General features: G+C 39.3%; 2 protein-coding genes across 8 annotated transcripts in view; one reads left to right on the forward strand and one right to left on the reverse strand.

Moving 5' to 3' along the window:
- Positions 1–5,333, reverse strand: part of tsc2 (TSC complex subunit 2) — a 33,521-nt gene extending 28,188 nt beyond the window's left edge. For 3 of the 7 annotated variants that reach the window (XM_030729085.1, XM_030728913.1, XM_030728848.1), the window contains exons 1-5: positions 3,155–3,316; positions 846–1,031; positions 662–748; positions 456–566; positions 222–369 (exon numbers count right to left, since the gene is read on the reverse strand). In XM_030729085.1, the coding sequence (XP_030584945.1) occupies positions 222–369; positions 456–566; positions 662–748; positions 846–980 (481 nt within the window). In that variant the 5' untranslated portion in view covers positions 981–1,031; positions 3,155–3,316. Of the gene's footprint in view, positions 1–221; positions 370–455; positions 567–661; positions 749–845; positions 1,032–3,154; positions 3,318–5,163 lie in introns of those variants that run through there. The other 4 variants (XM_030729255.1, XM_030728997.1, XM_030728774.1 and 1 more) reach the window with 4 other exon arrangements.
- On the forward strand, positions 4,890–9,813 carry nthl1 (nth-like DNA glycosylase 1). The gene is made up of 6 exons (XM_030729376.1): positions 4,890–5,270; positions 6,125–6,381; positions 6,452–6,622; positions 6,736–6,895; positions 7,745–7,850; positions 9,353–9,813. Exons 1-6 carry the CDS (start codon positions 5,009–5,011, stop codon positions 9,654–9,656), a joined length of 1,260 nt encoding a protein of 419 aa, XP_030585236.1. The 5' UTR covers positions 4,890–5,008; the 3' UTR covers positions 9,657–9,813.
- Positions 9,814–11,841: the final 2,028 nt, after the last annotated feature.

Genomic DNA, 11,841 nt, shown 5'->3' on the forward strand with positions numbered 1-11,841 from the left:
AACACAAAGTTCACACACCAAAAAGGGAACAGTGAACACAAGTTAAACCTAATCAGCTGAGGTTTGACAGAGTCAGAAATTTATCAGTGATTAATAGCGGTTACTTCAAAGCTGAAATCATGTTTTATTAAGTGTTTCTGACATTCACTTTCCTGATTTTTTAAAATTGCACAACCCAAAACACATATTGGAATTAAGAAAAAGGGTTATACTGGTTTTACCTATGTCCTCCTCCAGGTATGTGATATCCTTTCCATTCTCAGTTAAAGCCTTGAACACTTCCAGTCTGTCAGAGAGGTCTTCGTTACTTGGCTGGTAGTCTCTGATCACCTTGAAAAAGTAGGCTCTGAGAGGGCCGAGCCTCTCACCCTTCACAAAAACAGCAAGCAAGACTTTGAAAAAAATATTCCAGAAACATTTTGCACTTTTTTATGTGTATGTTGTGTTTTTAATACCTGTCCCTGTATAATGGCCCTGAGCAGCTGCAGGACGGCATGTCTGGCCTCTGGTGGCTGATCTGGAGTCAGCAAATCCTCCACAGCTTTCCATACAGCCTCCACTGCATGCTGAATAATACATGCACTCAGATTTGAATAAATAAAGGCTGCACAACTGTTCATCAAACAACAACAACAACAAAATGCACAGCCAGCAGACTCACCTCCTCAAACTTCTTCATTTTGGCAAGCTCACAGATGTGGTTCATCATGCGCACGCGGTTGCTCAGACCGCAATCCGGGTGGAGCTCCTGAAACATACCAGACAAAACACATTGGAAGATGTGACATGAAACCAATAAAAGACCTTCAGTGAACATGCACAGATACAGAGTTGTTTCTGCAGACCTTGATGATGTCAGCTGTAATGATAAGCTCGGAGGGTTTAGTGTCGCTCTGTTTGTTCGGTGGACGCTGTGGACCCAGCCCAAAGATCCCCTTCACCTTGTCCTTGAGACTCTCTTTGCTTGGTTGTTTACTCATGGCCCGGCCTGGAAGGGTGATGCTCAACGCAGGCAGGGTACTGACAGCTGCCTGTAACAGAAAGACATTTAGTCACACACCTTTAATCTTTTTTCCTGAAGCTTATTATTCAATTATTTGTTATTTTTTATATTAGTATAAATAGTTTAAGCTATAAGACTAAAGACAGAATTCATTAATCTATTTTTGTCCACATATTGCCAGGTATTTGAGTACATGAGAAATTACAGCTGGAGTAGACAATATTTGCTACTCTTCATGGAACCAAAAAACATTATATATATATATATATATATATATATATATATATATATATATATATATATATATATATATATATATATATATATATATATATATATATATATATATATATATATATATATATATATATATATATATATATATATATATAAACACACACACACACACACACACACAGTCATTAGTTTTCAGAGAAAACTTAAGTACACCCTTACCTTTCCCATAACAACTAAGAGGGCAAGTAGCAGCCAGGTGCTGCTAATCAAATGCAATTGATCAAGCACGTGTGACCACCTCTATAAATGCACAAGTTTTGTCAGTCTGCTGGTCTGTAGCATTCAGGTGTGTGTTAACACAATGTAACAATCTTCACAGGAGTAGACACCCCAGCAAATTCACAGCAAGGTCAGAGTGTGCAATGCTCAGAGAACCTGCAAAAAACCCCCAAGAGCTACAACTCTATAGGCTTCAGTTAGCATGTTAAAGTTCATGACAGTACAATTAGAAAAAGACAGAACAGGGTTGCCTCTTTTCTTGGTAGCCCAAAGTCCAGATCTCAACCCAACTGAAATGCTGTGGCAGGACCTTAAGACTGGTTTTACAAGCTATTGAAAATGGAATGTGATTAGCTTTTCACAGGACAGCATAAAGGTCGTGTGAAAACTTTTTTCAAATGACTATATCTGTTGACATCTAGGACTGATTTACTGATGGCAGTGCCCACTGTTTATCTGTTGTGTCCCATCATCTTTGTGCTGGCTAACTGTTCTCCGATCACTTGATGAAGCGCTAAACAAGGCAGTGTGATGCTTTGGGAAATGTTCTGCTGGGAAACATTGGGTCCTGCCATCCATGTGGATGTTACTTTGATACGTACCACCTACCTAAGCATTGCTGCAGACCACATACACCCTTTCAGTATACAGTATTCCCTGATGGCTGTGGTCTCTTTCAGCAGGATAATGCACCTTGCAACAAAGCAAAAATGGTTCAGGAATGGTTTGAGGAGCACAACGAGTTTGAAGTCTTGACTTGGCACATCTCAATCCAATGCATCTGTGGGATGTGCTGGGCGAACAAGTCTGATCCATGGTGGCCCCAACTCGAAACTTACAGGACTTAGATAAGAATCTGTTGCTAACATCTTGGTGCCAGATACCCCAGCACACCTTCAGGGGTCTTGTGGAATCCATGCTTCAAAGGGTCAGGGCTGTTTTGGCAGCAAAATAGGGACCAAAATAATATTAGGCAGGTGGTCATCATGTTAGTTGGTGTAAAATGCAGGTTAGCAGGGGGTTAAGCAGAGGACTTTCACCTGCGAGGGCAAGGTTCAAATTCAAAGTAAAAAGACCAAATTAACTTATTTTTAGCTTATATGAAGTCCATGCTCAGCAGGTGGAGAAGTTGAAAATCAGGGATTAGAGGCTACGAACCTAAACTGAACTTCTTTCTCCAGTTTTGTCCGTTCATCTGTCCACGAAAAAAAAAAAACCTGTGCACGAACCACTGTTTATCCAGGAGTGAAGTTTGGCGCTGCAGCCTGTAAATATGTAAACCCAGGGGCACGTTTAAAGAATTTGCTGTCATGTGGACTTGACAGAGATAGAGGGGAGGGGAGGTGAGCAGACACACAACGGCTGGTCTGTTTCAGTCCTCCAGCAACAACAACATCGGTGCAAGGTAGGCTCGAACCAGAGCTTATCCATCTGTGGACACAAGTGAGCCTAAACAGTTCTTATCAGCAGAAACGCACAATGGCGTTGGTGAACCCACTCAGCTTCGTTTCACAGTGCTTGTCATAAGCTAGCATTTCTCTGTTGTGGCACTGAAGGTCTGGTAGCTTAAAACAACAGCGCCAGCGCCTGCCCCTCCTCCCTCCTTCCCTCCACCGTCTCCCCCTCTCTTCTCACCTTAGTTAAGTTAAGTCGCTTTCGGTTTCATTCAGTCGCTGCTTCGTCAGTTTGCAGCCAGCAGAACAGTCTGCGTCTGTGCATTGATATAACGCCGTCTACGCAGCCCAAGGCTCGCTCGCAGCACCCAACTCGTCGACCGGATGACACACTAATGCTCTGACAGTGGGACTTCCTACAAAAACACGTTTGCCGCGCTGCCTCACGGGAAAAGTAGTTTTTTTTTTAAAGGCCAGCCTAAACACGAAGTATGCTAAAGTCCGTTTGTTAGTGGTGTGAGTTTTTGTGTAAAGTAAAATATGTAAAGAGGTAGAGCACAGATACAGTTTTCTAATGACTACATAAAGGTGTTAGCTAAATTACTAAAAACTGAGACGGCTTTAGCAGTTAAGCTAGCAGCTAACTCACTATACTACTGTTGGTGAAGTTAGTTCCTTTTTGGGCTCATAAGCTGTAATGTGGCCAGGCTACCTGTGAGTGGAGCTTACGGATAATAAATAAATGCAAATTATTTAATTTTATGCTTTTGGGAAACACTGCTTTGGACAAATAATAATCTGGCTATAAATTTGAGAGTTTAAGTGGCATGTCACTAAAACATGAAAGAACCTAAAAGCGGAGCTATTCTGCTTTTCCTTATTTTGTGTCAGGTTTATATAATAATAAAAAACATGAAGTAATGAAAAAAACATAATGAACATAATAATATGTAATTCAAATAATAAGGCTAATCACCCTATGTCCAAGTGATCTAATTTGGCAAATACAACCAATAGTCTTTGTCCATTCTGACTTTCTTCACACAGAAATTGTCCTGACTTCTGCTAGTAACCCTACATAATAATCAGTTCTCAAACCTATCAAAATGTATTGACCATGGTAAAACTGGCTCCAAATTAATGGAAAAGTGCTACTTTTAACTCAAAGATAATGCTCTAAACACTCTGTTTCAATCCTGCTGTTCAAACCTTCTGTTTGTAAGAGGCAGCCAATCATAGGAAAGTTGGCTTAAAGGAAAAGAAGTTAAGTTGCTTGTTTCAGACAGAGGATGAACATCTAGGCTCAGTATAAGATAAACAACGATTACTCTCATCTATGACTCATGCAAAGCTACTTACAAAGCTCAGTAGAGAATAAGAATAAAAAATATGAATTTGGAAATGAGCAAACTAGGTCTCCTTTAAAGAGCTGAAGGATGTGCATGGAAAGGTAGTATAAAAGATAGTCCTGTATCCCAGACTAGGCACCAACAGTAGAAAAAAAAATTAAAAAGGGAATGTCTATTATATATCATTATTATTTTGCAGTTCAGGAGACTTTACTTTTATTCATTATAGATTTTTAATCCAAAGCCATGTGAAAAGAATGCGAAAATCTGTTTACAACAGCAAATTCTAACAACTTCATATAAAGCAGAGAAGTAGCAGCCAGAAAACCTTGTAATGGTTTAAATTATTTAGTGAATCTTTTAGGATGCTGTTGTTGATTTCTATTTATCGATACAGTTACATGTTTTTTTTTTTCAGGATACCTAAAATTAAAATTTACAAAATCATGATGGCACGTTTTCAGACAAAGTTTAGTACCTTTATAGGGTTTTTTGTTTTGTTTTGGTTGTTCTTGTTTGTTTGTTTGTTTTGGGGTTTAGATTTTAAAAGTAATTTGGCGCTTCCACCAGCATAATCTCAACTCTCACAACATTTTTTTCTTAACGGAGCAGCAAATTAATTTATATAAGCAAAATATAAATTCAGTCTTTGTTTATTTCCTTTTCCTTCGTGTAGGCGGATTGAATTCGTCAGCTCCACCGTGAGCCAAAACTACGAATGAGAAACCAACTTCATCAACAGCTTAATGCTTCCCGTCCGCTGCTGCACGAGGGTCTGTTATGTAGTCCAGGGATTTATAATGACTTCTCCATACTTCGTTCAGAACAGGTCTGTTATCACTCGGAGTGCAAGTCAAACTGCTGGCTGCACACCTGCAGCCTCCGTCAGGGCCAAACTTACCAACAGACGGAGGAACGAGAACCCGGTCTCCCCTGTGCCGGTGAAGGTGGAGGTGGAGGAAAAGAGAGTGTCAGAGCTAACGTCTTCTTCGCTTCCTTTATCAGCCGGTAACGTTATAAGCAAAGCCTACAAACTGACCATATACGTTGGTTACCTGTGCATAGAAATCTAACTTTCGCTGACTAGGTTCTACAAGTCTATTGCGCCTGCGCAGATTCTGGAGCAGGTTGATTTGTTTTTCTTACCAGCTCTCCATCTTAGTGAATGGCACCACATTCAGATCTGAGCAAATCAAGTTGCCTGGAAAGCTGCTGCAGACCAGACTTTGTCATCACCTTTCAGGCTCAATCTGCTGGAATTATCAATAAACACTACAAAGCGTAATGTGTGCAGTTTATTTGATTCTGAGACTGTTTGCAGTTGTTTGTGCCAACCTCTTCAGTTTCAGTTTATCGTTCACAAAACCCTACTAACATTTATAAATCCTTTAACGCTTGTCTCAATAATATTTGCCCTACACTGTCAACATTTTACCTCTTTAAAGTGTGCAAAAAACGAGTGCAACAAATAACTGTACATGTGAGCGGATTTGTGTCAACAAGCTGAGACTCAAAAATGTGAATGATAAATTCTCAAAAATGAAACAGAAGTGAAGATTTAATCTCAGAATACTTGATTCATATTTCAAAGTGAAACGTGCTTTTACATCCATATATCCCCAGGAGGTCCCTGATGTTATGTGATCAGGGCCTGCTGGCTGTCCATCATACAAGTTTGAGAACTAAAGGAGATGGAGCTTTTGTAACAGGGGGCCACTTTTACAAATCAGTCTTGGGCACTGGACACACTGTACAGACAGTAGGGTTTCTATTACACGTCTCTTTAAAGGGGTTGTAGACAAACAAAGGAGTTTGTAGACAAATCATGACTCTAACCTCTAAGTCTGCTTCTTCTTGTTCAGGTCATGAACTCCTCCACCAGGCAACAGTGCAGCCAAAAACAGAATCTTTACCGCAGTATCCACACAGCCGCAGGAGGAGACAGCTAAAGGTGGAATACGAGAAGGATGAAGGCGTTTCTCCGATGAAGACCGAGCACTGGGAACCTCCAGACTGGAGGAAACAATTAGGATTCATCCGTGAGATGAGGAGCGGTCGTGATGCGCCCGTAGATAACATGGGAGCAGAGAAATGCTATGACCCAGAGGCCCCTGCACATGTAGGTGTGGATAAGATATTTTAAAAGTCTGCCTGAATAGAACCTGTTGATTTCACTGTTCTGTCCACAGGTGAGACGTTTCCAGGTGCTGGTGTCACTCATGCTGTCCAGTCAGACGAAGGACCAGGTTACTGCAGCAGCTATGCAGAAGCTCAGAGCACACGGCTGCACTTTAGAAAATATACTCGCTACCGATGATGAAAAACTGGGAAAGCTCATCTATCCTGTCGGCTTCTGGAGGGTAAAACAGATCATCACAGTTTAGTAAATAAATGTTAAATATTAGATGAACCTCGTTTCTCAGCTGTAGTCTTTGTTTTGTCCTCTTGGTTTCTCCCACCTGTTCTTCTTTAGAATAAGGTGAAGTATCTGAAGCTGACATCAGCCATGTTGCAGAAGGAGTTTGGAGGTGATATCCCAAACAGCGTGGAGGGTCTGGTCCGCCTGCCGGGAGTTGGGCCCAAAATGGCTCACCTGGCTATGGACATTGCCTGGGACCAGGTGTCTGGCATTGGTAGGGACTTGCATCTGAAACATGCGAACACAATTGGCTGGTTCTCCAGACACTGATTAAATTCCAAACTATAATCTTTTTTTTTTTTTTCAGTGGATTTCTTCATTTAATCTTTCCTTTTAGTCTGGGAGTGTCTGGGAAACTTGATGAATACCAATCAACATACGAGGATATTGAACTGCAGGCTGCGAGTCCGCTTTAGGCAATAGTTATCACATTTTAAAATGGCTCCTGTTAGGTGTTTGGGTAGACATGGCAAGATATGGTTCATGTCAGAATCTCACTCCCTGCTTGCTTTCATACAAGCTGCTGTAACCGTTGCATATTTATATGAAATAATGGCCACCCATCCTACTGATGTCCTTGAAGATTTTTTTTTAATTTCTCTTTCTCACTCACTTCATCGGTCACTATAAAAACTAAAAGAAAATATGGCATAAATGTTTACAACATAAATCTGTCCTTTCAAAGTCACATGCCAGCACAGCAGAAATTTGCTAAAATCACATGAAGTCATTGGCTCTCCTCCATGTAAAGACACATAAACAAAATTACACACAATATAAACAGATGAAGACTGTTACCATGTGCATCTCTTGGACCACATGTAGAATAAGCTTATTTTCTGCCTGTATGTCTTTCATGTATGCATGCTAGTTCTGACTAACAGTGCCATAGTCATGCCCTCTACGAAACTTTGGTTATATGACCATTACAGAATAATCTGTAATTGTAGTCATTGTGTAGTTACGATGTGTTGCTTTGTTGTATTTGACTGCTCCTAATCTGGGAACTTATGAGTATTGTGATGAGATTAGGCATTCATTTGTGTTGATGATTTTTGGCTAGGTGTGGACACACATGTGCATCGTATATCTAATAGGCTGGGCTGGCTCACGAAGCCGACCAAGAACCCGGAGGAAACACGCAAGGCTCTCGAGGAGTGGTTACCCAGGTAACAGCATGACGGGTCTCTGTTGACACGCAAACCTACAAAGATCTCCAGGATTGATTCAGATACGTACCAAACATCGCTGCTGCCAATGGTTGATGCTGACTCGTCACTATTTGACTGACAGGAAGCTATCAAAATCAAAATGAGGAAATCTGGTCATTTACTGTTAGAAGGTTAAAAAAAAAAAAAAAGACAAATCCATCATCTGCAAAATAATAATCAGTGCTCAAGCACTCAGCCCATAATAATGATAATAATAATAATAATACACATATAGTATAAATAATAATGTAACTGTTGTTTTGGTACACATTTGTGCAGTTGGAGTTATAGGCTATTTCTTACACTTATTTTTTGAGTGTAATTAATTAGGAAAAAAAGGTGGCAGAGAACAAAATAAATAGAGATAATTTTGAATAATTATCCATTTTTTATTTATTTTCCATAGATATTGCAATAATGATGTCGTGACTTCTTTGGCCATGTAGTGTACATCTGATGTTGTGAGAGACCTTCTCCCAACAAATGATAAAAGGAAAAAGATCTTAGAATTAGAATTACCAGCATTTGTTGATTAAAAGCTACTTTGCCTTCTGTAATATAAAATACTGATTAAAGATGTGAGAGCAGTCACTTATAAACTCAGTAAATCAGCTTTAAACTTGAGGTCAGGTACTATCCAGCACTGCAGTGGAAACTGATTATGGCTATTAATGAGTGCTAATGTTACTGAGCGACCATTCTAACAACTTAATTAATTAATACAGGTTTTAAGTGCAAATCCTCCCCCAGCTCTGAGCACCAAATGCTGCATAATTTTGAAAAATGCCAGGAGGGTGTGTGGTTGTGTGAGACAGAAGTTGAACAGGGATCCTTAGAAAAACTCCACAAAGCCACAGATCAACTCCACCACCCGGGGGTATCTTGATGTGGAGGACTTTCACCCTCCAAAGTGCCCTGAAGCAGACATTAATGATCTGCAGTCATTGCTGAGTCTTTTGAAGGTCTGGAGGGAAAGGTGATGCTTCTACACTTGTGAAAAATCACAAACCAAAATTAAAAAAGAAGCATTTGCTAAATAAATAATAGCATAATCTCCTGCAAATTAGGATTCCTGATTAGAATATATTTAAAAATAAAGTTCACAGATTCCCAGTCAGGGCAGGAGGCGAGGGATGTGGTTGTTCACCTACTTCACAATATTAACTGAAGCATACATAATGATAATGATATTTTTTTTATATGAATGTAATTATGTTGGAAAGTGTTTTGACTCTATGTCAGTGCTGGTTTTGCAAAGTTCAGGATGATTTTAAACAGTAGATTTTGAGCCATTTTCAATCCATGAAATTTAAAATTTTTATAAAATGCATTGATATGTCAATATTAACACCAGAACTGATGTGTTTTCCTCAGAGTGCAGTCGCAGAATTTAGTTTACTACAAAAGACATGTTTCAATGTACCTCTTAAAAGTCACCAGGAGATGTTCCTCTGTTACAGGGACCTGTGGAGTGAGATCAACTGGCTGCTTGTGGGTTTTGGACAGCAGGTTTGTCTGCCCATCAACCCTCTCTGCTCTGTGTGTCTGAACCAGCACAGCTGTCCATCTGCCCACAAGAGCTCTCCAGAAAAGAGGCCTAAAGCGGGATCACCACACTCTCCAAGTCCAACCTCTTCCTTTAAAATAAAATCTGAACCTGAACAGGAAGCCGCTCTTAAATATGAGATGATAAACAAGGAGTTACAACCCACACCTGTTTCCCCCACCAGAAAGAGGAGGCTAAAATCCAAAGTTAACTCTTGAATCTTACAGATGTTTGTGGTATCAGCAGTCGTGAACACAAGGCCACACTGTATATGTTTACTTGTACAGATACATTTTTTTTTTTAAATGTACATAAGCTAATAACTCAGGATGTTGTTTCATATGTTGACTTTATTGACACTATAATACCATGTTTACATGAAATGTTTTTATACCAAATAAAAAAATATATACACTAAAATTTGATATAAAGTTTGCCTTTTGCATGTTGAGGAAAATCTATAAAAAACATAAACTGAAAAAAATCAATGTAGATTTTATTGTGCATTATGGCTAAACATCTCCATACAATTTTATTGTGTGGGCAGTAACCCAAATTTTCTTAGTCTTGCAGTTAATAGCATTTTAATATTCAAGTCACTAAAAATACAGTACCTGGGACATACATTTTTTGTTTTGTTTGTTTGTTTGTTTTAAAGTAAAACCAACCACTTAGCTCTAAGAATTTTGAAAAGTCTGATATAAGCAGGATATAAAGGATGAGGAAGAAACCTAAACAACTGCCTAAAAATTCCCATTCAGTTTGTCCTGCACAGAAAATGAAATGAACTGGCATTTACACTTGTGAAAAAGAAAGTTTTCACACGACTGTAAATGTGAAAACTAAGTATACAATTATTGCTTCCAATGGGAGGGTAAGCAGCAGCAAGTGTGGCACATTCAGGTGTTTTTTAACACAGTGTCACAATCTTCCCAGAAAGCCTTGTTTCTATAAAAAGAAAAGGGGAGCATGATTTAGGCTAAGTTCCAGCTGAATGAACCACAGGACTTCTGGAAGAATGTTCTTTGGACAGATGAGACCAAAGTGGAGATGTTTGGCGATAATGAACAGCACCGTGTTTGGTGAAAGCCAAACACTGCACGATGCTGGCGGGGTGATGATTTGGGCTTGTTTTGTTGCCACAGGACTTTGGCACCTGTCAGTCATTGAGTCCACCATGAACTCCTTTGTATACCAAAGTATTCTGGAGTTAAATGTGCGGCCACTTGTCTGACAGCTAAAGCTTGGCCAAAATTGGGTCATGCAACAGGACAATGATCCTAAGCACAGTCGAAGTCCAGACTTCAGCCTGATTGAAATGCTGTGGCTGGACCTTAAGAGAGCTGTGCATAAACGAATGCCTGTAAAACTCAATGAATTGAAGTAATGTTGTAAAGAAGAATGAGCCAGAATTCATCCACAATGACTTGTGCGACTAATAAAGCCATGCAGAAAATAATTACTTCAAGTTATTGCTGCTGAAGGTGGTTCTACAAATGGAATCATAGGGTGCACATTTTCCACAGGACTGCAGTTCTATAAAACCCTTTTTCTCACCACTTGATATAGACGAGCGACCTCCAATCATTCGTTTTGTGCACTTTTAAGCAGTTTCTTTCTATTTACATTTAGAACCATTTTTAAAATCTAAACTTTATTTAACCAACAAATGAGACTCTTTATAAGCAACATTAATTTCAAGTTCAGTTATCCACTTCAGTGAACAAAAAAATCACCAGAATCTTAAACACTAAATCTCAAAGCATTTCCAATGTAACTGACTGGGAACAAAATCCTTAACTTTGTGTTGTGCGAAAATATGATTATTGTTTTAAGATGGCTTTTAAAGTCAAGAATTTGCGTCTTTTTTATGTCATTGCATTTTCTTATACATTAATCAGATCATTTTTTCGTACTTTCTTTACTATTCAGAGCTAGTTCTTGTGAGCTTTACCTACTCTGTGGTCTTATAGGTGCGTCACAGCAAGAAATGTACAGGTGTAACTAGTAACAGTAAAATCTGCATCCTGTTTGGCAGGGCTCATGGTGTTGTGCATGTTGGCTGCATGCCATAACTTACCACTTAAATGGAACCGAGCAGTTGCTAATGTTATTAGTTACACCTGCAGAACAGTATTTCTTCTGCAAAAAAAGGTCTTAAAAATATAACAACCGAACAGGATGTAAATCTTCAGCTATCTGAGCAGTGAGTGGCCACTTAGCAGCTGACTGAGCATCTTGCTTAAGAGTCAGTTACATCACCGAGTCAGGTGTGTTTACAGAAGCCTTCCAGCGCCCTCAAAAATATTTATTCACTTATTTTGGACGTTTGATCATCACTGAAATATTGAATTAACACCGCTTTTAGTTCTGCTGAAAGGGAAACTCACCTCTGAATTTCAG

The sequence above is a fragment of the Archocentrus centrarchus genome, chromosome 1 (genome assembly GCF_007364275.1).
Source record: "Archocentrus centrarchus isolate MPI-CPG fArcCen1 chromosome 1, fArcCen1, whole genome shotgun sequence".
NCBI classification, from domain to species: domain Eukaryota; kingdom Metazoa; phylum Chordata; class Actinopteri; order Cichliformes; family Cichlidae; genus Archocentrus; species Archocentrus centrarchus.